General features: G+C 35.3%; 1 protein-coding gene across 4 annotated transcripts; it reads left to right on the top strand.

Annotated features, from left to right (window-relative positions):
• The first annotated feature begins 3,579 nt into the window (after nucleotides 1-3,579).
• LOC122008627 (chromatin structure-remodeling complex protein SYD-like) lies at nucleotides 3,580-26,910 on the top strand. Of its 4 annotated transcripts, none has more exons than XM_042564426.1 (32): nucleotides 3,580-3,743; nucleotides 4,322-4,428; nucleotides 4,509-4,570; nucleotides 5,987-7,427; nucleotides 9,460-9,677; nucleotides 9,791-9,855; nucleotides 9,959-10,138; nucleotides 10,289-11,007; nucleotides 12,406-12,503; nucleotides 12,660-12,845; nucleotides 13,084-13,264; nucleotides 13,350-13,538; nucleotides 13,608-13,651; nucleotides 13,833-13,889; nucleotides 14,022-14,118; nucleotides 14,232-14,404; nucleotides 14,478-14,691; nucleotides 14,920-15,045; nucleotides 15,135-15,224; nucleotides 19,414-19,530; nucleotides 19,615-19,695; nucleotides 19,767-19,874; nucleotides 20,325-20,494; nucleotides 20,601-20,679; nucleotides 20,762-20,836; nucleotides 21,049-21,146; nucleotides 21,235-21,342; nucleotides 21,476-21,533; nucleotides 21,630-21,842; nucleotides 21,932-24,358; nucleotides 24,482-26,246; nucleotides 26,325-26,910. In XM_042564426.1, the coding sequence occupies exons 2-32, from the start codon at nucleotides 4,324-4,326 to the stop codon at nucleotides 26,549-26,551; spliced, it is 9,771 nt and encodes a 3,256-aa protein (XP_042420360.1). In that variant the 5' UTR covers nucleotides 3,580-3,743; nucleotides 4,322-4,323; the 3' UTR covers nucleotides 26,552-26,910. The 4 variants fall into 4 exon arrangements, with proteins under 4 accessions (XP_042420360.1, XP_042420359.1, XP_042420358.1 ...); XM_042564425.1 differs by having other exon boundaries at nucleotides 21,932-24,789; nucleotides 24,871-26,246; XM_042564424.1 differs by having other exon boundaries at nucleotides 21,932-26,246; nucleotides 26,325-26,565; nucleotides 26,644-26,910.
• The last annotated feature ends 758 nt before the right edge of the window (nucleotides 26,911-27,668 follow it).

Below are 27,668 nucleotides of genomic sequence, written 5' to 3'. Positions count from 1 at the left end.
AAATGCATTCATACTTTCACTTATTTGAGTTGTGGATATACCAGCCCAAAAGTGATCTTTAACATACATAGGTATCTATCTATTTCGTTCCTCATATAAAGATTTCAACCAATCATTGTTCTCTAGCTTAAACTCCTCAATCATTTTTAACCAATTCTCATCACATTCATCAACTGTAAGAGAGTTATAAACAATGATCTTCAATTGTTTCTTTATCATTTTGTATTGAGCATGACCACCTAACTTCATTGGTAGTTTTTTTCATAATATGCCAAAGACATAGACGATGATGAGAATTCGGAAATACCTCTTCAATTGCGATTGCCATTGCATGACATTGGTCTGTGACTATAGCCTTTGGAGCACATCTGTGCATACATGTCAATCACGAGTTGAACAACCATGTGAATGTTGTTGAGTCTTTGCTTGATATTAATCCACATCCCAACAAAATAGATTGCCCGTGATGATTCATCCCAACAAATAGAGCAAAAGGCATGTCATAACTATTAGTTAAATAAATTGTATCAAAAGTCATGACATCACAAAAGTAATCATACGCAACCCTACATCTTGCATCTGCCCAAAAAATATTCTTTATTCGAGATTCACCATCTAAATCCAGCACATAAAAAGAGTTTGGGTTCCTACTTTGCATGCGGCAAAAATAATTACTCAAAGCTTCAGCATCTCCTTCCCCTAACCTCAACCTTCTAGCTTCTGAAATATAATTTCTACATTTTCTTTCATCAAATGATAAATTCTCATAACTTCCAACCTCAACTACACAAGAGTGAATACTTTTGTTTAAAGTTATTCCAGCTTGATCATTTAATTCTAATTTTCTCTTCGTAGCCGAATCCAATACTTTATTACTTCTAAAATGTCGTGACTTTCCAGGGCTCAAGAGATGATTATGTTCAAGGTCTACACTAGTTATCACAAAGTTCCCATCATTTCGAACAACTACATTAATCTTAGCTTTGTAATTTGTCTTACTAGAAGGTCGAGGGTGCAAAACATTTTTTGCTTGAGATATTTTTTTATGATTTTTGGCACATCCAATAGAAAAATATTTTTGTTTTCCATCATCTCCATTCCTACCACCCAACTTCGAAATACCAAAAGCAACACTGGAAGCATAGGAATTATAAAACGTATGAATTTCTTCTTCAGAAGAAAATATCATTCCAATCTTAAGTAGCTTGACTTCTTCGACGGTAGATGGAGATAGGTCTTGATCCGCATGATCGGTGTTATCCTTCATCTCATTTGAATCAAATTTTCCTTCTTCCATGATAGTCTCTTCATCTACATTTATTAAGAGAAAAGTTAATAACATAAATCATAAAAAAACAGAGAACATGCCCTAATGCCATAAAAAGTTAATAACATAAACCAGAAATAAAACATAGAACAAAGATGAGGGTTGCAATGCACAACTACAAGCCAAGATTCAGAAATTAGCAGCACCTAAGATTAGGTTAGGCAAAAACTCACTCGTCTTTCGCGGAGGGAGGTCGGTCGCAGAGGAAGAAGGAGGTCGTCGTCGTGGAGAGATGAGGTAGGAGGGGGTTGTTGCGGAGAAATGAGGATGGAGGTTGCTGCTTCGCGAGAGGGGAGGAGGAGAAATTCCAAGGGGGAAGAAGGGGTCGTTGTTGCCTCGCAAGGGGGAGGAGAAGAGAGTTAGGGCACGCCGAGGATTTTGACGTGAGGGGAATAAAGCAGTCGCTGCTGCTTCGCGAGGGAGAGGAGAAGAGAGTTAGGGCACACGACTTTTGACGTGAGGGGACTTGAATCGCGAATGAAGCGGAGAGAGAGGGCTGAGGTGGAGTTGGCCACATGGGCTGCCAACTGGGTCGCTGAGGAAGATCGTGGAGGGTTGTCGCGGCAAGAATCGTTCCCCTAAATCTATTTAGTATGCTCTACTTGACCATTAAACTCATTTAATCTAAAAACTTTTTTAATTAAAATTTTGTAGGAAATCCAAGTAAAGCCAATTGACGACGAATCAATAGATTCGTTGCAAATGTTAAAAAATAAAAAAAATAAAATTAGCAAACATTTTCGAGATTATTTTAGTAAAATATTAAAATTTTGTGACGAATTCTAAATTCGTTACAAATTTCCCAACTTAAAGTTCGTCATCAAATTTTACAACAAATTTTAGTTCCATTGCAAAAGTTTATAACAAATTATAAATTTGTTGTAAATTTTGCAACGAATATCAAATATGTCACAAATTTTGCAATGAATTTAGATTTTGTTGCAAACGGGTGAAACTGAATTTTGCAACGAATTATAATTCATCACAAAATTTATAACAAATTCTAAATTGGTTGTAAAATTTACGATGAAACTTATATAAGTCATGTATATGTGATGAATATTTATTTTCATCGTTAATTGACAATGAATTTTGCGACGGAAGTTTTTTTATTACTAATTTGCGACAAATTTTTTTACTAGTGTCGTTGCTGATTTATGACGATTTCTACTTCTAACCAACAATTTTGTCATAGATTGGAGATGAAAGTATTTCGTCACAGAAGTTTATCATTAAATCATTTTTTTTTATAGTGTTTTGAAAATGACTAGTCTAATCCTATAAAAATTTTTAATCAATTATCGGATAAATCCTAATAAAAAGATAGATCTACTGCACTACGTCCTGAGGCAAAAGAAGTCGGATAAATCCTAAAAGCACATATGTTCAAGGGACGGGCCAAATTTTTTTTTTAAGGTTTCTTGCGGAATGATCAAGTTGATATGAATTTTTAATGAATCAAATTTATTATTCTTTAAATTTAACCATCAAACTTATATTAACAGGTCTGAATCATTAACCTTTCTTAATTCTTACGGTGAACGCTACCTTTCTTAATGACAACACGGCAAGTCACTTCGTTTTTCACATTGAAGTGTTCCTTTTATTATATTTATGATTCATCATCTTTAAAATAAAAAGATTAAAATCTCATTTTCAATTTCGGATATGTTTCTCACCTTTGAATTATTGTTTATCTAAATTGATTCTTAATACATTTAAATTTATTTATACTGAAATAAATATTGATTTTTTTTATATTTTAATTTACAGAATAAAGAAAAAATTGATTACACTGAGTTAAGTGGTCAACCATAAAGTACAGCATACTTAGTTAAGTGGTCAACGCTAAAGTAAATCATACGTTTTTATCACTTTTCCAATTCATGTCTTTATCTATAAGAAATGTGTTTGCCTTTTTAATATCATAAATCAGAAATGATATTAGCAGCAAAAAAAAAAATCATCATAATTAGTAAAAAAAACACTTTCGCCTTAAAATTGGTTATAAATTAGATCGAACCGGATTAATCGGTTCAAACAATTAGATAATCAGATTAAAAAAATAATGATTATTCTTTTATTTTTATTTTTTTTTCAAAAATTCACTTATGGTTTTAGATAAATATAAAAAAATATACTTTATGTGCTTAGTACCTGCGACCGTGCGCGAGGGATCGCAGGGATTTATGCCCAGGTCATCGAGCGCATAGAGTTTTTTATGGGACGCATTTCGCCCGATAACTCCAAGAGTACTTCCCCCCTTCTCTCTCATAGGCCTCGCACCTAAAAACCTAGCGCAAGGGACATGGTGAGGCGGTGGAACGCGGTGGGGAGGCTCCGCCGACTAGCCCGAGGTGCCGATCTCTGATCCTACGCAACGATCCGGCTGCTTCGGCTCGCTGTCGGTCACAAGGCAAGTTTTCCGTCTATCGTTCTGCCTCCCTCCTTCCTTCTCGTCGACTGAGCCCCTGATCAAAATTTGTGCCAACCGGAGGTAGTCATCTGTGTTAAATTTTCCTTACTATTTTTAGTCTTAGGAACATGCTGATCTGGTCGTTTTCGGGCGTTGTGTATAGTTCAAAAATATGATTTCTCTGATCAGAATGGGCGGATCACCAGTTCGAAAGCTTTTCAAGTGAATATTACCTTATTAGATATTGATAGTTAGTAAATTTAGATTTTATCAAATATATTGAACCCTACTATTTTATTGTGGTTGCATATTTAAGTTGGCGTTTGGTACCTTGCTCCTTTGCGTCTAAATTGGTGATGCGCGTTGATTGCACTGATAGTTGTTATTCTTCTGTTATTTATAGAAATGTTCCAAACTTCTACGAGTATGAAAAATCAAGTTTGAGATACATGATGAACAGTTTAAGACGGAATGAGTTACTGATACCAATCTATAGGATCAGTGCCACTTTATCTGAACAAAATACTGTTACTTTCGGTGATGATAAAAGAGATTGACTTAAATTCCTTTTTACACAGATATGGCAGCTTCTCAACATGTTGAAGTAGAGGCTGCCAAACTTTTGCATAAACTTATCCAAGAATCGAAGGATGAGCCTGCTAAATTAGCTTCAAAGCTTTATGTGGTATTGATCAATCTTCGTAGTGTGGTAGAAAACTTTTCTCAAAACCTAATTTCACGTTTTGTTTTCTTTAATTTTGTCAGATATGTCAACATATGAAAGTAAGTGGAAAGGAGCATTCATTGCCATATCAAGTCATTTCTAGGTGAGTTCAATTTTCTTCCTTTTTGTTAATTCATTATTTGGCAAACAAGCTTTCTTGTTTTGGTATTTATTGTAAATATTGTTTTGCACAAAACATGAACTTCAATGTTATCCATCCAAAGATGTAGATTGATAATGTTCCCAGACTCTGAGGGCTAAATCGATGGTTAACATTAAAGGTAATAAGGATCTCTAATAAAAATATAAGAAACAAGCTCAATATCTTTGCATTTGTTATCTTTTCACTACTAAATTCTATAGTGCTACCAGAATGTTACTACAGATGACAACCTTATAATTTGATTAATGGATAAGCTAGACAAGATAATTGACAACTCACACTAGATTGAACATTGATCGATTACAAAGGACAACCCATTATTTAAGCTGTCTAATGCATATGTATTGTATTAACATTTCAGACTTCATATTTAAATTGAATATGCCCTAGTACAAGAATGAAAAATTTGCAAGTGCAGTAATATAAATATCAAAAAAATAAGACGTAATGATAAGTATCACACATTTAATATTTTAATTATTAACTTTGTGTTGGATAGTGGGTCGGAGGTAAAATATATTGGGTAGTGGGGAAAAAGTAAAGAGAGTTCAGTGGGATGAACATAAAAATCCCATAACATTTAGATATCTCAGATCAATTATTGAATCCATAAGATATATTTGAATGTTTAAAATGTGTACAGGAGCTTCTAGAATCTTGGGTGTATGTCATGTAATAATGAAAAATTTATAACACCATGTGATAACCAATCAAACGAGAGTATCAAAGATGCAAAACATACAAACATTAATATAATAAAATTGAGAATGTTAGCTTGAACACTAGTGATTAGGAGAGAGAATAAAAATATTATTAGTTGTAGCTTCGATAGATGATAAATTGATTGAAGTAAGTTAGATGATGCGGACTTGTACGTTGGTAACATGTGGAATCTATAGGTGGAAAAATTAACTTCACAATAGTTGAACATGTAGCATCCAAGGGAAACTAAAGAAAATTTTATCTAGAACACAATGATTGTGCAATTGCCAACAATATGACCATATATTGAGTTTAATGACAAGATAGGGTCCATGTAGCCAATGACAAATAATTAGGATGGGCAGGCCACAATTGCTTGTTAGGGTTCTCTAGTCATGCTTAGTTCTTTTTAATTCATTGCAATTTGCAAACTAATTATGCTTTAATTGGTGTATCTATCTGCACAATATGAATTTCCACTAAATAGTCGGGAAACCCTTATCTGAATTAAATAGTTAGCTTTGCTTTATTATTATTATTATTATTTATTATTATTTTTTTGGGAATGCAAAGTTTCCATATTGTACTTAATATATCAGAAGTACGTTTCCATGTCATACCAGGAAGTACACTTAAAGGTGGTTTTTTCTTCAGGGCCCTTGAAACTGTTATAAATCAGCATGGGCTTGACATTGAGGTCTTGAAATCATCCCGCCTTCCATTTACTGCTGTCCCTCAAACAGGAAGTTCTGGCCAGGCAAAGTTAAGGGAAAAGGAAGCAGTTAACAATTTGTTGCATGCAGGTGGAAGTGATGTTCCTCAAAAAGGTTTGGGTGCTGCAACTTGGCAAGTTGCATCCACTAATTTAGCTAATGAAGCCTTTGCTGGTCCGTCCAATCGCTATGATATGATGAAAAATACATCAGGCACAATAGATGTATCAAATAAATTGGGAATGAGTAAGATGGACATGGTTGGACTTGAAGCTCAGCAAAGTTTATCTCAGAAAATTAGTAAGTCATCTGACCAAGGAAGTCCAGCCAGCATGCCAACGGAGGACACAAGGTCAGCAAACTCTTCGGAAAGGCATGATAGCACTAGATTTGAGAATCAATCAAACAAGAAAGTAATAAAGAAGACTGCCCCTAAGCGTAAAAGAGGAAACTCAAAAACGGCAGAAGATTCTTTGCCTGACAGCCCTCAGTTATCTGAAACCTCTGTCATGGGCCACAGTTCTAGGAAAGGCAAACAGAATGATAAAGGTGGAAGGCAAGATGAATCAAAATCAGGTGCTCTCGAACAATCAAATAATCTTCATCAAAACACCCACTTATTTAATCTTTCTGGAGCTCCATTTCGAAGCAAACAAGAAGGTTGTGAGGTTATGACTGAGAGGACAATGGATAACACAAAAATACCAAATACATTTTCTCTAAATTCAATTTCTAAGCTTCCTGAAGAACGGGAGGTATTGTCTGCTGAGCGATTTTTTGCTCTGCAAAAGGGAGGGTTGATGGCATCGAGAATGAACTCTTTTAGCTCAAATTATCTCTGGAACCAGAACAAATTTGCCATGCCATCAGATAATTCTCAGGGTTCTACTTCTTCTCTTAAAGAACCTTCTCCTGGAATTCATGGTGAATCTTTGTATGCTAATAATCAAACAAATGCTAACACAAATACTGAAACAAGTGCTGATGTGCCCACCAGTCGCTTGCATGGTATTCCTACATGTTCTTCTGGTGGTTTTAATTCCTTTACAGCGGCAAATGTTGCCCTTTCAGCCCCTGCACAATATAATAACTCTCAATTGGAGAGCCATGATTCAGCTTCCAAGTTACATTTTCAAAGAAACTTTGAAGCTTCCTCTAGTTCTCATCTGTTGAACAGGGGCAAAGAGTTCCTTCCCGTCAGCACTACCAAAGAAATTCCTCTCTCCAGTAAACCTGTTCTAGAGTCACATACCTGGAATTCCTCTGCCGTGAGAGAGGATGCATCAAGATTTTCTGTAAAAGCTTTTGAAGGGCAGGTTGGTTTATCTTCACATGGGACAAAAGTAACAGAAGGAGATTCGTTCCATGTAGAAGCAAGTCAGGTATGTGAATCAATCTATTTTTAAGTATTGACTATTGTAGAGATTCATCAGCAAATATTTAGTTTAAATATTGCTTTTCTCTATTAGTTTGTCATTAATTATTAAACAAGTGTTCCCTAATTATTGTTATTTTTTTCTTCTAATTTCCAGCATTTTCTAATTTTTAATATTAATTTTGCAAATAATTTAGTTTTTGTTGTTATTTATAGTTGTTTAATTTTATTAACATTCCTAGTATTAATAATAATAGTTTTTGTAACAAATAAATAGCTAGAGTAAGCATGTCATATTAAGAAGAGTAATCTGTTATTAAAAGATGTTGCTAACCAATTAAATTAGAGTTTTGATATCAATCATGAAACAATTGATTTAATTTATTGTGGTTTATAATGGTTCAATATTATTAATATCCGTATAGCTAAATCAATCACCTAATGTATAATATTTTTAATCTTTACCATATCATTTTATAGTCTATATTATAATAAATTAACTATTCACTCTCACAAGTGTAGTGTAGTGGTAAAACACTTAGAGGAACGATAAGAGGAAAAGGAGGAATCCCAAATGGGATGAATATCTTGGAGGTCAAATTCTGAGTTTGCATAAGCTGTGCTTTGGATTTACTTGGTAGGCGAAGCAGGGAGAAGACCATTTGATATATATATATCAATGACTTCATTAAACATTGACGTAATTAACATTATGAATCAAAATATATTAATTTAAACTAGCATATCCTTAATTAAATTGCTACCACACAACCTTACCTAGTTATCATAGTTTATTTATTTATTTTAGTTGGCACCAGGGATAGCTTATGCCGACTAATCTTGGCTTGATCGACCTGTTTCCACGGAGACTTTTCACCGGCCACTAAGTTAAATCGGGAAGCGCTCGCAGTGGGTTGTGGCCCATCAACCCAACATTCTTAGGTTAATCGTCCATTAAGGGAAATTCATCCGTTAATTCGCCAAAACTGAGATTCAATCCTTAGATGTTTGGGAAACTAAGGAGGCTTCCTGCCATTGCACCGTTGCCTCGGGAGCTACCTAGTTATCATAATTATATGTATTGCCCATTGATATAATAAAATTAATAAATATTCCATATTAGTTACCTTCCTTTTACTCACACTCCTCCATCCCTAGACACACTCACACAGCTCCATCCTGAGACTCTCTTCTCCTTGATAACTAAAAATATTGGCCAGAGGATGCTCCTCCATCCCTAAACTCTCCTTCACACTCACACTGCTCCATCCTGAGACTCCCTTCTCCTTGATAACTAAGAATATTGGCCAGAGGATGGATGATCCTCATCCAATGTGTCTGTCCTCTTCCTCCTCCCAAATCAACCTTCGATGTCCTTGAAGGCTTCAGCAATCTGGTTTCTCTGATTTCTTCCCCCCTCTGCAGGTTGTAGGATCACAATGATCTGCTCATGTAATTGATCTCGTCAGCGGTAGAAGCAGAGGCTAGATTCTCCGTAAATCAGGTTTTCCTCGTCTTCTGGCAGGATTCCTTAGTTGAATCCTTAGGGTCTGCATGAAATCAACTGATTTTGAACAAAATTTCTGATCCCTTCCTTCTTCAATATGATACTATCAATCTTTCGCCAGAGCTTAACTATCTCTGTTATTTTCGCCCCAATCTGGATGACCCTTCAAGACCTAGCTGAAAAATCTGCAGCCAATCCCAGTACAACTATGCTTATCAGGACCGGTTTAATTCTCCAATCATAACTTGAATTTTAATTTGAAGTCTCAACTTCAACATAGTATGTAAATTATTGGTTATCCTGTATGCTTAGCATTATGTTTTTTCTTGGATAAAGTGTTTTGCTAGGAGCAAGGATACTAACTTCAGATTTGCGACATTGGCATATAATTTGCTAATATCATAAAGTAAGCTCATATCACAAAATTACAAATGATTCCACTGGCAGTCAAGCAATACCTAGAACGAGCTTGTTTTTTATGATTAAATGTGTCCTTTTATTTTGTCTCTCAATACCAAGAGAATAACTGCAGGGAGGTGGAGCAAAAATGGACATGATGCGTCAAGTGAGCCAAGATCTCTTTTCTAGATCAAAATCAGACAGTAGATCAAGTGGTATACCAATTAGCATGGAAACAGGTGCTCCAACAAGTTCCTCAGTTATAAAACTTGGCACAAGTCCTTCTCATCCTTTTAGGGAACAACAACTGAAACAACTTAGGGCTCAATGCCTTGTATTTCTTGCGTTCAGGTATGAATAACAAACAATTCTTTATTTTATTTTTATGCATCCAAGTAAATGCTTTAATGATAGCAGAACCTAGATTATTATTTATGTTGACTTTTCCTGTCTATTGAATCCAGAAATAATTTAGTGCCTAGGAAATTGCACCTTGAAATAGCACTTGGAGCTAGTTTGGCAAAAGAAGGTAGCCTCACTTTTTGTGCATTTTTTGCAATTTTATTCAGAAATAGTTTCTACTTGTGTTGCTTCTTAATCTGAGAATGCTGTACCATTGTTGGTTAACACAGATGAAACACAACCTCGCTTGAATGATAGCAGAGGAACTGAAAGGGAACCGAGTAATAGTCAGGAGAATTCGTTTGTTGGTCCAAGCAATATGGCTAGAGGACCTCCAGCTTCCTCATCTAGTGGCAGTATAGTCGAGCCAGAATTGTCCTCAAAGGACATAGCTAATGCAAAGAAAAAAGGTAGGAAATGCCACGTTTGTTTAAAAAAATAGCACTAAGAAGAAGAAACTATATGTTTTCTTCCTCAGACAAATATTAATTTATAGACTTTTATAATCATTTCTTTCTCTTCTTGCTGCAGCAGTCTGATTTTTTTCACATCCTTTGCAGGTATTTTCAGCAATCAGTTCGAGAGTGAGGTTCCATCTAATTCTAACCACCAATCTGTTTGGCCAAATCAAGTCTCACCTTCTGTAGGATTTGGTAAATCTAAGAGTTTTGATATGCCATTTGCTCCAAGAGCCAAAATTAAGGACACTGCTAGTAACGAAACTCCAGCTGCTGCTATGCTGCATCGGGAAGCTTATCTGAATCAGTCTCATAACTTCAGTCAAAATAACAATGCAGGCTCTTTACATTTGCCAGATCCTAACTTGTCTGGAGTCAATGTCCATCCTGATAAGCATCAGTCCCTTTTACCTGTAAAAGATCAGAATCCACATTCTGTAGGAAACAGATGTGAAAGTGTTGAAAATGCATTTCATCCATTAAAGGATGTCAACTCCTTAAATCGATTCATTCCTGAGAAAATGTCTTCCTATCCAGATGCCTTGACTTCAAATGGTGTAGCTATGTCTGCCATTCACAAACAACATCCTGATGCATACATGACAGGGATCATGAATGAGGTGGTCTTGGAGAAATCTTTTGATCAAGACATTGGAAATCAATCAAATTTGAATGAGATGCTTGCATCTCATCCAAAGTACACAACTTCTGAGAAGTGTATTATGGATTATCAAAAGAGGAAACTAGTTGAAGAACAAAAATGGGCTTCAAAGCTTAAAAAGTCTGAGGAAAAAATAGCTGCATGCTATGAGAAATTGAAGGTACCAGATATCTGTCCCTTGATTATTTTTTTTCCTTTTGTCAGACTTATAACCTCTCTGAATGATCATATACTATGTTGGCAAGAAAAGAAAGTACACTTGAATATTTTAGATCTCCTCTCTTCTGGTTAATGTGTGAGAACTATGTGTCTAATTAGGTTTGCATCATATGGGATATTAATGATTTGGTGCTTTATGTTTTCTTTTGTTTTGTTTTTCTCATATAAAAAAATAATTACTAAATACAGAAGACCTTTTTATGTCATCCTTTACAATTTTCATTCTGATATATGGGTTTTAAGTATTTGACATGGAAACTCCTTGTTAATTAAGAGAAAATGTTTATCAACAATGCGGGAAAAATTATCTCTTGGGCTAACTTTGTTCCTCTCTCTCTCTAAAGAAAGGATACATCATTTATCGTGGTAATTATTTAATGGCTAGTAGAATCATATAGAGTTTCCATTGATCGCAGCTACATCTGAAAGGGCCAACACTGTTTATTCTATTGTTAAACAGGTGATACACCATTCTGCTTAATTCATTGCTATACTCGTGTTTTAAGCCTATACTAATCTCACTATCCATTAATCTTTGTTAATATTTTTCCTTGTTCCTTTTAGTTGTTAAACTTAAAAAGTAATGCCTTTGCTAAAATATAGATTATCCTTATGATATAATTTAAGAAAAGTAGCATGCTCAAGTATGAATAATTAAATTGAGTCTGTTGTTGGATGATGAAAATTGATATATATGACCATTACTTTATTTAGAGTGATGTATATAGTAAATATATGAATGCCTAGTTTCCTGTGTACTGTTGATAGGATATGTGCATTGGTGTGTCTTGAGTTGATAGAAGACAGAATCTCAAAGGAATAACAGAGAAAAAAAAGATTCACTGAATTCACTATTTACTTTACCAAGAGGAATCATCAATTCAACAATCTTTCAAGAAATAAAGCCACTCCTATATAGCTTTAGTCAAGTGCGGTGTAAACTTTCCTATTGAGTGATTTGCATCCACTTTAAACTTTCCACCAAAAGAGAATTTCGAACTCTTCCATTATCTCATTCCTCTAACTGCAACTATGGTATGCTTTAAATAACTAAAATAATGATGATTTGTTGCATAATTTTTAACTTCTAGTGTCATATGCTTCTGTATGTGTTCGGATATGATTCTCCACTGTTTTTTTTTAGTTTTTAATCCTTCACTAAACCTGAGGTGTTTGGAAGGACAATTCTATTCTAATTGTCAATACTAGCAAAACTGAATGACCTTTCTTTTTTTTTAAAAAAAACTGAATGACCTTTCATAACTATTACATGCTGAGTTACAGTTCGGGGTGTTAATTTTCAACAAGGTATCTATTTTTATTTTCTTTGTTGACTCAGGAAAAGGTGAGTTCATCTGAAGATATTTCTTCTAAGACAAAGAGTGTTATAGAACTGAAAAAACTCCAACTTCTTCCGCTACAGCGCCGGTTAAGAAGGTTTGATGGTTTTTCGTTTTCCTTTTCCTTCTGGGATACTGATGCTAACATAGGCTAGTCTTACCAGCATTGAATTCCTTGTTTAATTATATTTGTGAACACATTTCTTTTCATCATTTGTTCTAATTGGTGGTACTTTTTTTCACTGGGTCTCAGTGACTTTCTTAATGATTTTTTCAAGCCTGTAACACCTGAGATGGATCGACTAAAGTCATTCAAGAAACACAGACATGGACGACGAATTAAGCAGCTTGAAAAGTTTGAACAGAAAATGAAGGAAGAAAGGCAAAAGCGAATTCGTGAAAGACAAAAAGAATTCTTTGGTGAAATAGAAAATCACAAGTATGTTTCATTTATCCATCCCATTTATATATCTTTCTGAAATTTGTGTGTTTGGGTTCATCTTTTTGCTACAGTAGCATTGTTCATTTTATTGTAATAGGTGTTTCATGCTGTTTTTGTTTTGACTCAAGCAATTGGGATGCACTGTTTGTTGTTGTTGTCGTCATGTGGAATGTATATCAGTTATGTAGTGGCAGTATGCTGAATTACTTTGTTTTTCTAAATCCGAATTTTTCAGAGAGAAACTTGAGGAGTCATTCAAGATTAAGAGAGAGCGTTGGAAGGGTTTTAATAAATACGTGAAGGAATTTCATAAAAGAAAAGAGAGGGCATACCGGGAGAAGATTGACAGGATCCAACGTGAGAAGATTAATCTATTGAAGAATAATGATGTAGAGGGATATCTGAGAATGGTTCAGGTGTTCATCAATATTCTGTATTCATCTATTTTATTTTATTTGCTAGCTTCTTTTCTTTTATTGATGAACTATGTTTTCAATCTAGGATACAAAATCAGATCGTGTTAAGCAGCTTCTTAAGGAGACTGAAAAGTATCTTCAGAAGCTGGGTTCAAAGATAAATGATGCCAAGTCTGTGGCAAAGCAATTTGAAATGGATGAAAGTCGAGACCAAACTATGGTTGAAAACAATGAGACTGCTAATGAGAACGATGATGAGAGTGACCAGGCTCAAGTATGCTAGAATGTGTTTTTTTAAGCATTCTTTACTTATCCTCTCTGGCTTACTCTTTCTGTGGTGCAGCATTATTTGGAGAGCAATGAAAAATATTACAAATTGGCTCATAGGTGTGAATGCTATTTGATTCAAATTCCTAATTTTGTTTTCTGATGCTTTAAAATTCAGGCAGTATGTCTTTTGATGAAAGTTGCTTTGAGATCTTTTTTTTTTTTTTTTTTTTGTAAACTGGGCAAAAATAGAGTTGTTAGATTATACTGATCTTTTGCTTTGAAATTTTATCTGATCCAGTGTAAAAGAGAGTATAAGTGAGCAACCAATATCTCTTCATGGAGGAAAATTGCGGGAGTAAGTATGCTCAATGTTCTGTCTTCCTTTCAATCACAAATCATTGCCCTTTATTCTTGATCCTTCAAGTAAACTTACCTATGTTATTAACTTTCAACCATACTTGCAAATTTGTACTGGTAAATGTTTCAGGTATCAGATGAATGGTTTACGTTGGTTGGTTTCTTTGTATAACAATCACTTAAACGGGATTCTTGCAGATGAAATGGGTCTTGGTAAAACTGTTCAAGTAGGTCTACTTTTTTTTGCTTATGATTTTCGCTGAATTTTTATGAACTTCGATTTTTACTTATGTAAATTATTGTCTCATTGTCATTGTGTTGACAATCTTCTACTTTCTAGGTAATTTCACTAATTTGTTACTTGATGGAAACAAAGAACGACAAAGGTCCTTTTCTTGTGGTTGTGCCATCATCTGTTCTACCAGGTTGGGTGACTGAAATGAGTTTCTGGGCACCTGGCATAAACAAAATATCATATTGTGGTCCTCCTGAAGAAAGGCGTAGACTATTTAAGTAATAGAACATAATTCCAAAGAATCTACTTTCCATTATTTTTCAACCAGCGACAATATTTTCCATTTTGCAGGGAATTGATTATTCATCAGAAGTTTAACGTTTTGCTGACAACATATGAGTACTTGATGAACAAACATGATAGACCAAAGTTAAGTAAAATTCATTGGCACTACATAATTATTGATGAAGGTCATCGCATAAAGAATGCCTCCTGTAAACTCAATGGAGACTTGAGGAATTATCAGAGTTCTCATCGGTTGTTATTGACTGGAACCCCACTACAGGTTACCCTTTCTGTCATTATTATGATTTATTTTTTGCCTCTAGGCCATTAACACATTGCTATATGAAAATTCGGATTCATGTGCCAAATTTAGGATATCTTCTGAATATGACTTTCACAATAATAGTTTTATAAATTATAAGATTAGCTGGTTCATTCTCTTGTAGTGCAGTAGCATTTGTTTTCTAGTGGTATTAGCTACATGATATTTTACTTGTCATTTTTACAGAACAATCTTGAAGAGCTGTGGGCCCTTCTTAATTTCTTGTTGCCTAATATTTTTAACTCATCAGAGGATTTTTCTCAATGGTTCAACAAACCATTTGAAACCAATGGAGATAATAATCCTGATGAAGTAAGTATTATTTTTTGGTTGTTCTGGGACTCTTTAATTAATGTAAATGGCATCACCAATGCCACATTGAGACTTCAATATGTTTTTAGGCATTACTCTCTGAAGAGGAAAATCTTTTAATTATAAACCGTCTTCACCAAGTTCTTCGACCTTTTGTTCTCCGAAGACTTAAACATAAGGTTGGTGATTAGCTTCTCAATCCTACTGAAACTCTGAAATTGTTAAATTTTGATTGTCCTGTGTTTCTATTGTGGTGTAATTCAATGATTACTTATTTGAAGAGCTTGTCCGAAGGTAAACTGGTTACAGTTTAGATGGATTATTGTGCAATATGCCTTAACTATGACTTGATAAATGATAAAACATGTTATGATGAGTGTTTTTTTAAGAAAAACTTCTATTGATAATAATTAAATTTGAGTGGTAGTGTTGTTCGGCTCTGTTTCTATGCTCTACTGATATTTAAGCAAGACATTTGAGACTCCTGACTGCAAGAAACCTTAGAATTGAGCTATTAACTAGTGGACAACTTAGACCTAGGTTCTTAAAGATAAAGGCATCAGAACATGAACTGAAATTTCAGCGGTCAAAATTGCTGATTTATCTATACTACTACAACGACAACCAAGCCTTATCCCACTAGGTGAGGTCGGCTATATTGATCCTTTTATGTCATTGAGCTCTATCTCCTACGATATTATCATTTATATTTAAATAAATTTTATTTTATTTTATTGTTGCTAACTAAGTCTTTTTTTGGTCTTCCTCATTTGATATACAAGTTTATCATAGTTTCACATTGCCTAATTGGAGCATTTATTGGTCGTCTAAGTACATGTTCGTACCATCTTAAACGTCTCTTTCGAAGCTTTCTCTCAATAGATGTCACTCCGACTTTCTCTCTAATACTCTCATTTCTTTTTATGTCCATTCTTATATGTTCACACATCCTTCTTAACATCCTCATCTTGGCAACTCTCATTTTTTGCACATGTGCTCGAGTCATAGTCCAAACATTCAGCTACATATAACATAGCAGGTCTAACTGTGGTTTTATAGAATTTTTCTTTAACTTTTAGAGGTACTTTATGATCACATAAACAACCTGACGCTCTTCTCCATTTCAATCATTCTGCTTATATTCTATGTAAAACATCTTTCTCAATCCCTCCATTATTTTATAAAATGATCCTAAATATCTAAAGCTTTCGGTTCGGGGTAACTCGTCATCTCCTATCTTAACAATTATCTCATTATGTCTTATATTGCTAAACTTAAATTTCCTAGATTCTGCTTTTATTCTACTAAGCCTAAAACCTTTCCCTTCTAGTGTTTCCCGCTAAGATTCTAGTTTAGCATTTACTCCTTCACATGTTTCATCTACCAAAACAATATTGTTTATAAACATGCACCACGATACTGTGCTTGAATGGCTCGTTTATAATTAGTGTAAAAAGATAGAGACGTAGAACTGATCCTTGATGTAACTTTATCTTTATTGGAAATGCTTCAGTTACTCCACCTGAAGTCTTTACTCTAGTCGTTACATTCTCGTACATATTTTTAATTAGTTCAATATAAGTTACGCTAATACCTCTCTTTTCTGAAATTTTCCATATAATTTATTTGAGATTTTATCATAAGATTTTTCTAAGTCAATGAATATCACGTGTAGATCTTATTTTTCTCCTGATATGTTTCAATTAATTGTCTAAGAAGATGTATAACTTCTATTGTTTACCTTCTAGGCATGAACTCGAATTGATTTTCAGTTATCGCAGTCTCCTTCCTTAATCTTTTTTTCTATTATTTTTTTTTTCAGAGTTTCATAGTATGATTCATTAGTTTAACGCCCTTGTTTTTATATAAGGGAACTAGAGTACTTATTCTCCTTTTGATTATGTATTTTTTTCATTTTCAATATCATGTTATATAATTTATAAGTCATTCAATACCTTATTTCCCTAGGAACTTCCATACCTCTATTGAAATATCATCTGGTCCAATGACTTTTCCATTGTGTATCCCATTTAAAGCTTGTTCCACTTCTGAAGTTTGAATTCTACGATAAAAATTTAAATTTTTATGTTCATTTGACCTACTTAATTACTTAAGTTAAGTTGGCTACCTAAATCTTCATTAAAAAATTGATGAAAATACTTTTTCCACCGCTCTTTTATTTATTCATCGTTTACTGGTACCCTATTTCATTCATCTTTAATGTATTTTATTTGGATAAGATCTCGTCTTCTTTTTTGTCATTTTAGCTATTTTATAAATGTCTCTTTTCCTTTCTTTTATATTCAATTTTTAATATAATCGTTCAAAAGTTTAATTCTTTACTTCATTCACTACTCTCTTAATTTCTTTCTTTGCTATTGTATATTTTTTTTAAGTTTTCAATATAGAATTCCTTATAAGCTATTCGTTTTTCCTTCACTTTCTCTTGTATTTTCTCATTCCACCACTAAGATTCTTTAGTGGTGCATGTTTCTTTGACTCACCATGTATATTCTTAGCTACTATTTTCAATTTTGATACCATCTTATCCCATGTCGTATCAAAATCATCGTAGATTTCACCTAATGCTTGTACTCCTATCTTCTGTTTAAGTATATTTTGCATCCTGTCCTTTGACTTCATATATTTTCTTTCTATTGATACTATGTTGGATAGTTAAGCTTTCTTTAGGGATGATCTTGCAATTTTTACAAATCTTTCTATCTATTTTTTTGTAACCATAAGAAAATCAATTTGTGATTTATTATTTCTACTTTTGAACGTTACTAAGCGTTCTTCTCTTTTCTTAAAAAAGGTATTAGCTAATATAAAGTCATATGCTATCGCAAAATCTAATATAGTTTTCTCTTCCTCATTTCTTGTTCCAAATCCATAGCCCCATGGATCCTCTCATATTCCTCATTTTTCACTTTGACATACCCATTTAGATCGCCTCCTATTAAAATCATTTCATTTGACGGAATGTTTTGTAATATTTCATCTAAGTCGTCCTAAAACCTTGATTTAGTAGCTTCATCTAATCCTACTTGCGGTGCATATACGCTAATTATGTTCATAGTTTCTTTTGTCATTATTATCTTAAGGGTTATAATTCTATCCCTTTTCTAACTACTACAACTTCATCCTTTAACGAACTATTTACAACAATACTCACTCCATTTCTTGCTTTACTCTTTCCTGTGTACTATAACTTAAAACCCAAGTTCTCTATTGGTTTTGCCTTCTTGCCTATCCATTTTGTCTCTTGTACCCAAAATACTAATTTTTCTCTAAATCATCGTATCTACTACCTTTATTGATTTAGCAGTGAGGGTTCTTATGTTCCATGTTCCAAATCTTAAATTATTAGTTTTCCTATCATATTTATTCTTATCCAAGGTATGATGTGAGAATTCTTACCTATTTAATACTACACCCAAGTTCTTATGGAGATGTATCGGTCTTTACCGATACGTTACAGTTGGATCCTGTAATGCGAACTCTTGCATATTTAGCACTACACCCGAGTTTTGGAGATGTAGCAGTCCTTGTCAAGATGTTACAATCGGATCTTGCAACGCGTTTCTTCTAGGAAACAACTTAGCATTAGCCTAATAGTTTAATAAATCCATTCATTGAATATTTGTCCTAGTTTTAATGCTGGTTGGCAACCTAACGTAACTCTCCTTTGTCCGGGCTTGGGACCGGCCATAACTAGTTTGTCACGGACGGAGTTATATATGATTTTTAAATAATATTTTCTTGATGGTGGTAAGTTATGGATGGAAGGCTGTTAAAATTTCCCCTCTCATTTTATCACGCTACTTGATTTATTTCCCTATTTGTTATTTCCTTTTAGTCCTAGTCCATGCAAAAGAACTGGAGATGCATTAGTTTTGCGGAACAAAAAATGAACTTGAAATAGTCTATTATCTAAAAAATATGTGATAAAATTGGAAGTTAAGTTTCTTGTAAATTTCTTTGAATTATATTGTTGTTTATAGTTTTTTGCTCTTCACTGTCGAAAATGCAGTCTGTCAAGACTAAAAGTTTGTTATGCTTATAGTTCAAACATGTTTATATTTTTGTTTATGTGCTGCTTAAGTCAGGCTGGAAATTCTTTTTGGTTTGTTTTCTTTTATGTAACAAAAAGAGTATGGTAGACATTCTTGTGTCATCTCTTTTTTACTTATCTATAATTTTATACTTGGATCTTGAAAATCGTGTATGTGTTTGTCTGTATAATGTATATTCAAATGTATGTTGAAATTGGAGTTTTTTTCTTGTTGTATGCACGCTTTACTTGTAAGCTATGCATCTTTTATTTTCAAATACCAAATAATTTGTCTTTGATTTTCTGATTGGTAGGTTGAGAATCAATTGCCTGAGAAAATTGAAAGACTTGTAAGATGTGAGGCTTCTGCTTATCAGAAACTCTTAATGAAAAGAGTCGAGGAGAATCTTGGTTCATTAGGAAGTGTTAAGGTGCCAACTTTATCATTTCACCTCTTTCATTTAACAATATTGCTCTTTAAATAGCTCTTGAGTTACATTTCCTTTTTTGACCAGGCACGCTCAATACACAATACTGTGATGGAAATGCGTAATATATGCAATCACCCATATCTTAGTCAACTTCATGTTGAAGAGGCATGTTTAGTTATATATGTCATTTCACTTGAAAACTTTGCCCCTATTTCATGATTGAATTGTTGATGCAGGTTGACAGTTTTCTGCCTAAACATTTTCTGCCTCCTATTATTAGACTTTGTGGAAAACTTGAGATGTTGGACAGATTGCTTCCCAAGCTCAAAGCAACTGGTCATCGAGTATGTAAACTTTACAGTTTTTTTATCAACATCTTTTTTTTCTTCTTCTGGTCAGTGTGTTTAGCTATATCTTTATGGTCATTTTATTGTTCAAAACTTATATTTTATAATCCTAGAGATCCATATTTCAATGTTGGTGTTTGTAACCTGGTTTCTCTTATGTTCAATCACTTTCATCATCTTCTATGGGTTGTATGTATTTTTGTGTGCCTGTGTATGCATGTCTATATATATATATATATATATATATATATATATCATGAACAATAACTGTTGCATCTTTTTTGTACGTGTAACTCATGATCTTAGACTATACTTGCATGGGAAGAAAGCTTTGTGATGTTTGGCCTAATTTTGCTACACTTCATTTTTTAGTTGGAGAATTTGTTTTTTGTTTCATCCAAAATCAATGCCTGTTATATTAGACGTTTCCTCACTGAATGGTGTCAGGTTCTTTTTTTCTCAACAATGACGAGGTTGCTGGATGTCATGGAGGATTATCTCTGTTGGAAACGATATAGGTACCTTCGTTTGGATGGACACACCTCTGGGCTTGACCGTGGAGCTTTAGTTGACGAATTCAACCGTTCTGACTCACAAGCATTCATATTTCTCCTAAGGTTTTATATTTTTTCACATCAAATGGAAAACTAAGTATTTTCCATCTTCAGTATACTCTTTGTGATTCGTTGTCTGATATTGCTGTATCACTGATGCTTTTTTTAGCATTCGAGCTGGAGGGGTTGGTGTAAATCTTCAAGCTGCAGATACTGTCATCCTATTTGACACTGACTGGAATCCACAGGCAATATTCACTTCTTGGGATCCTATATTTATAACTATTGTTAGTTTAAGATTGTCATCTAACGTTTTCCCTGAGGATGAAGGTTGATTTGCAAGCTCAAGCAAGGGCCCACCGGATTGGACAAAAGAGGGATGTACTTGTTCTACGGTTGGAGACAGTATGTTGTATATTCATTAGTAAAGCTTACATAAAGGATGTTGATATCATACTCGTCACTTTATAAAATTTTTTTTAGCAATTGTCTTTTTTCCCCTTGATTTTTCTGTCGATGGATATCCCAAAATGCATTCTTTGATCTTATTTTTGTAACAATTGTCTTTTCCATTTTATGTATAATTTTTGTTCTTGTTCTGGGCTCGATGTGTGCAGGTACATACTGTCGAAGAACAAGTAAGGGCTGCTGCAGAACACAAACTCGGTGTTGCTAATCAGAGCATCACTGCAGGATTCTTTGACAATAACACAAGGTACTTTGGTATTCTCCTATGCACCAAATTGTAAACTCCAGCCAACTATGATCTTTTAATGAATTTGTTTTTGTTCTACTTCATACAGTGCTGAGGACAGAAGGGAATATTTGGAAAATCTTCTTCGGGAATCTAAGAAGGAAGCAGCTGCGCCTGTTTTGGACGATGATTCTCTCAATGATATCCTTGCCCGAAGGTATTTTCTGTTTTTTATATATTATTTTTGTTTTTATGGTGGAAACTATTAGCTGTCTTATCACAGTGCATCTTATGGTGAATAATGCACTCTTCCTTTTTGATGCTAAAAATAGTGCTCTTACTCTTTGCAGTGAAGCTGAGATTGATATATTTGAATCTATCGACAAGCAAAGGCGTGATGAAGAAATGGTGTTTCTCCTCACATTTATTTCAGTTATTTTGTTAATGATTGATTCATGAAGTTCATATCATTATAACACTTAATTTTACCCGAGTATCTTTCAGGTAGCATGGCAAAGATTGGCTCAAGGTTATCCAGATGGGTCAGATTCTGTTGTTATGCCTTCTCGTCTTGTGACAGATGAGGATTTGAAATCCTTCTATAAAGCAATGTCGATATATGAATCACAACCTTCTACCGCTGGCATTAAAAGAAAAGGTGAACATGTTGGCGGCCTTGATACACAGCACTATGGAAGGGGCAAACGAGCTCGCGAGGTTGAGTCATCTACCTAACTCTAACAAGTGAACATCATGTCTGTAGTGTATGTACATATTAGTACATCACTTTAAATTTTCTTTTGCAGGTACGATCCTATGGAGATCAGTGGACCGAAGAAGAGTTTGAGAAACTTTGTCAAGCTGATTCTCCTGAAACATTACCAATCAAGGTACTGAGAGAACCATGTCCCTCCAAGGATTCAGATGAACTTCTAAACAAGGAGACACATCTACCATTACCATTACAAACTGAATTACCAACTATATCTAAAGAGCTGGTACAGCCAGTCAAAGAGCAGCCAGTCAAAGAGCCTTCTCAGTCAGTCAAAGAGTCTACGCCAGTTAAGCGGGGTAGGGGTAGGCCAAAGAGAACAGCAGCAGGGGAAGTGTTGGTGCAGGATGTGAAGTCCCAAAGTGAAATGGTTTCTGCAACCCCTACAGTTTCGGGACTGGTTCCTACTACTGATAGTGTGGGTGTGGGAACTCCTGCTTTACTACCTTCATCCAGTCCGGTCACATTGGCTCAAACCAAGGCTCACAAAAGTCAAACTGGAGCACTTCGTGGACGGGGCAGAAAACCTAAATGTCCACCAGCTTCTACTGAACTTCCAACTCAGACTGTAGTAGTATCAGATGCACCTAAGGTTCCTGCAATACCGCAAGAGAAGATAAGTGTTGACAAATGCACAGTGATTCCAAATCTTTCTGCCGTTGATAATGATCTTAGTCCTTCTACACAATTATGTAGGGTTGACTTAGAATCAGTTAAGACTTCAAATTTGTCTCAAGAATCTGATAAGGGAATTTCATCTGCTGAAATGAGTGAATCTGGGGCGGTTCCTGATGCAGCAATGATTAAAGCAGTGCCTCGCAAGGCAAAATTACCTGCCACTATTGATAACATGAGCTCTACCGAGGCTAAATCAAGTGAAAAACAGAAAGTACATGAGAATTTAGGTGATTTATCTAGTGTTAGCACTCAGAAAACATTATCTGGTGGTGTTGGATTAACAGAGCAGCAGAACTTTACAGATAGCAATATCTCCACTTTAAGCAGTGGGAAGGTAATGCCAGAACAAACAGGTGATTCATTGATGAACTCTAAAGTTGCTGTATCTATCCATGGTTCCCAAAATACTAGATCTATGATTCAGAAAAGTGTTGAAGCAGTTACCCAAGTGGATGGCCCTGCTGGGTCTATTGAAGCCATCAAATATCAGGAAATGATTAATCCATCTAAAGCAACAGAAGCAGTAATGGATAATTCGAAAGTTTCACCCTCTGTAGTTGCAGTTCCCTTGGTTCAAGTGCAATATCTTCCAACAAAAGACTATGGTGTTGTGCCTCCTGCAGTTCAAAAAGGGCTGGATAAATCTTCAGTGACTAGGAAAAAAGCAGCTGCTCGAAGTGGTTCTGCAACAGCAGCTTGTGAGCGACGTGCTCGTCTTGCCGGATTAAAGCAGGCAGAAGGAGCTAAACGAGCAGATAACAAAGGAAAAGCTCCACATGCAGTTATTAATAAAGAGAAACAGGATAGTGAAAGTGCTGGAGGTCCTGTAACACTTGGGGCACTTTCTGCATCAGGTGACAAAGTAAATGAGAATTGGACTGCTTTGCCACAATCTTCAGAAATACGGGTGTGTTCTGAAAAGGCAGAGAAAGAAGATGAGACTCAATCTGCTTCAGCACAATCTTCAGGGCCGGGGATAGGTTGTGAAATGTCAGATTTTGGCAAATGCAACATGGAATTTATTCTTCCTTCCACAAATGTAAGTTCTTCTGATCACAGTTCCAAGAATTCATGGGTAGAATCAGATAAATCCATTGGTAGCACTCAAGCGGTTATCTGTTCAATGAAAGGCTCATCTTCAAGCTTGAACTTATCAGATGTTGCTGTTTCTTCATCAAGCAATAAGGATGCAATGCTTGTTTTGAATGATGCTTCTCTATCTCCTATCGTGGGGCCCTCTAGTGAAGCTATGAGTGTGATGCAAATTCCAGAAATTGTGGAGACAACTATACATATCGAACATTGCAACAATGAAAGATCTGCAAAGACTAGTTTACCAGAGTCACTAGGACATCAGGGCTCTACTGCCTTTTTTTCAAAAATAGATTCTTCTGTGATTATCTGTCATCATGAAAAGCTTGATGCTGTACCAGAAGAGTCTCCGTTGAAGAAAGAACTCGAGGATAATATCTCTGAACCATGCAAAGAAGTTAGATTGGAGGAGCTACCTGAGTCAAAAACTAGGGGAGCTAACTTGGTTGAACTTGATCAACCTGTTGGTGCTATTGAAATGTCCACTGTCGAGGCTAGAGAGACCGAAGTAAATTTTTTGGGTGCATCATCCATTGACAATTGCAATGTTCAGTTAAAAGAGAAAGGAACGGACATTGAAGTTGATACAAATGTCGATCACCTATCCTCTAATGTTGAGCTTTTTGAGGAGCAGGCTATGGACCATCATGAGCACCACGATCATTGTGAAGGCAAAACCAAGGAGAAAGAAGTAAGTATTCTGGATGCTTCGTCTCATGATAATTGCAATGCTCTGTTAAAAGAGAAAAAGATGGTCATTGAAGTTGGTGCAAATGTTGATCATCTTCCTTATAATGTTGAACTTTTGGAGCAGGCTATGACCCACCATGTGAACCAAGATGGCGCCGAAGGCAAAATCAAAGAGAAAGAAGTCGTGAAAATCTGTGAAGGTACATTCATTTCTGCTCAGGTTGTCGATATCTCCACACAAGCTAGTATAAAGAACCACGAGGAAAACTATTCTGATTGCTGCATGGAGACAAATATTTGTTCTAAAATTGTTCTCCCTGATAAATTGCGTTGTAACATAACTGGAAAAGCAGCAAAAGGTCCATCCCACTCAGAGACTGCTGCTATGGTCATAGATGAAATGCCTTCATGTTCAGCTGATGTCAATGATAAGTTAGTAACTTTCGAAAATCCTCAAAATTCATCTGTTGCTTTGCTAGAAAAAAATGATGACCCTATTGTTGGCTGTTGTAGCATGGATATGGTGCCTCACAATTTTACTTTGAAGAAAAATATTCATGATGTGCCATTTGACAATCCTGGCGGTGAAGATCTTACTGAAGCAATATGCCAAGAGGATCAAATTTCTGGTGTTGACAGTAGCAGCGGGCACACTCATAGCCAAGTGAATGAAAATCCTGATGGCACCATGGGTGATAGTATCGAATTGGATGGTATTTCTAATCAAAAGAATGGCGATTGGAAACCTCATGGCACCATTGAAAATTCTTTAGCTTCTGACTTGGATATTAAGTATGATGAGCAGCAAACACAATTAGTTACTTCTAATAGTCCTTCACAATCTGAATATGTTGTTCAGCAAGATGAGGATACTACTGTCGAATCAGAAACCCGATCAGATAGGATGGATAATGAAGCAAAACTTCCTGAATCCAGTGAAAATGTTACCAGCACAAGGAATGATGAGCCTCTTCTTCGGACACATGATGGTGAACTAAATGCAGATTCACTTGATAATGTGCAAACTTCCAAATCATATGGCAACTCTGAAGTGACAAACCCAAACCGTAACATGAATGATGCTTGTGTTGGCATTGAACGAAAAGTACCTGCTATTATGCAATCTTCTCGACTACATGATATTGAAAATACAGAAACAGATTCTAAAATGATGGATGATGTTACAGAAACACTTGATTCCAATAAAAATGCTACTGACATGGGCAATGATGCGTCTCTCGCTGACTCTTCTGTTGGTATGGATCAAAAAGCTCCTGAACTATATGGTAGCACTGAAGAGACAGAAACTGATCCTAAAGTGATTGAACCATATGGTAATACTGAAGAAACAGAAATTGATTCTAAAGTGATAAATGGCAATATGAAAGATTCTGATTTCTTTCACGATAGTATTGGTATGTGCCACAATGAGTCTAGCACTGATGAGCATGTTCGTGCTGAAATGAAAACAGACTTGTGTATTAGTGTGGAGGATACTGAACAAGTAGAACCAGTGATAGTTGCTGAAGATGCTCATCAACCAGCAATAGTTGGTGAAGATGTTCATCCTGTAGATGATATACCTATCAACTCAGAGCAACAATCTGTAACATGTTATAGCGAATGTAATGAAGTAGGCGATGCTCATCCTGGTTGTACGGTGGTTGCATCAGAGTTTTTCACTGGTAATCTAGTGGGCAAAAATGGAAGGCAAATTGCCAAAGCTACAGATATACCAGCTATGGAGTTGATTTCTGGTGTCAAACTACAAGGCGATACCAGTTACATAGAAAATGTTCAACTTACATATGACAGTGCTCACAACTTGGATTCACTTTGCACTAATGAATTGACTGAAGCAAAAACAGCTTCAACTGAAACCGGTGTCGGTGAGATTGGCCTCTAAATGTCTACCATAAATTGGCAAACCTGTACTGGGACTAACTTTTATCCTTTTGTTCTAACAGATGGAGCAGCTAATGTTGAACATGAAGCAACTGAAGCTAGTAAAGTTATGGTTGAAAGTGTCACTGTGGAACTCGGGGTCCCGCATTCCTTGGTTGAAATTGAAAATCAAAGTACCAAAGAAACGGAAGAGCTCAGTGTGGATTCTACTTTACCCAGTGAGATTACCGGAGAGCCTACAGTTAAGGTAGATCAACCAACATCATCATCATCCCCGAGCAAAGAATAGGATTATGGTAAAAGGTATGCAATGTAACTTATTTTTGGCGTAAGTTGTAGTCATAGCAAATATCATGCTTTATGATTATTTTGTTTGGCAAGGCCTGCTATTTCGTCCGCACCGTCGGATTTGTTCAGGAGCCATTTCGCCACGATCATTGTTATACATGTATGCCTCTGTGTAAATGTATTAATATGGATAGTGTCTGCCACTTAATGGTCAGACAGCCGGGTCCAAGCTGACTATTGATACGGATGCCTGGAACCTTGTTGACAAACGGGGCATGTGGGGACATGCGCTGATTAAGCGACAATGTTGACTGTACGTACTGAGTTGTTGCTCTATTTGACCCATGCTTTGAAAATTAACATTGGGAGGTTTTACAGACTCGAAATTTCGCCTATAGTTAATTGGCAACATTATGATGGAACAATAAGTGACGTCTAACTATCGGACACGTGTTTGCTTACTGGGTCATGATTGGACAAAAGATTGCTTGTAAACCGGTCAATTTTTTTAACCCAATGTACTTATTCGGCCGGCATCAGGGCGGACGGTCAAATACTACCTTAATCTGTGCTCGCTTTTGAGTACTGGGCCGAAATAAGCGGTCTGTGTTGGCTGCGTAATATGGCTCCAGTTATGAAGTTGTTCGATTCGTAATCGGAGCAAAAAAGTGATATTATTCGTTCCAAGTGTACAGTGGTATCGGTCCCACGGTGAATGTCGGTCCCACGGTAAATTTTACTTTAGCGTAGTGGCTGTTTTGGTCTGGGCCATCGACCCAACATTACTTATAAAAATGTAATTTAATTTTTTATATAAAATATTAAATTAATAAGAATATATATGATACTTGGTCTTAGTTAAAAACTATGAAAGATATAATTTCTAATAGATCCAAGGTATTGATAGTAGTTTTAGCTATGAAAGATATAATTTTTAATAGATCCAAGTATTGATATATCTTTCTACAAATAATTTAAATTCAATTTTTTGATATGTATCTTCAATTTTTAAAAACTTATGAAATTTTTCAGTCAAGCTCTCATTAATAAACATACAAAATTCCTTAAAATGGATCGGACTAAATCAAGAGAATTATGATGTACATATTTTATATAAA

The sequence above is a fragment of the Zingiber officinale genome, chromosome 8A (assembly GCF_018446385.1).
Source record: "Zingiber officinale cultivar Zhangliang chromosome 8A, Zo_v1.1, whole genome shotgun sequence".
Classification (NCBI taxonomy): domain Eukaryota; kingdom Viridiplantae; phylum Streptophyta; class Magnoliopsida; order Zingiberales; family Zingiberaceae; genus Zingiber; species Zingiber officinale.
The sequence above is the reverse complement of the archived record's forward strand: the minus strand, read 5'-3'. Positions and strand labels throughout refer to the sequence as shown.

Coding starts and splice junctions, on each gene's coding strand:
- LOC122008627 (XM_042564424.1), top strand. CDS start 4,324: ATGGCAGCTTCTCAACATGTTGAAGTAGAGGCTGCCAAACTTTTGCAT. Junction 15,046..15,134: donor GAGATAATAATCCTGATGAA/GTAAGTATTATT, acceptor ATATGTTTTTAG/GCATTACTCTCTGAAGAGGA. Junction 15,225..19,413: donor TCCGAAGACTTAAACATAAG/GTTGGTGATTAG, acceptor TCTGATTGGTAG/GTTGAGAATCAATTGCCTGA.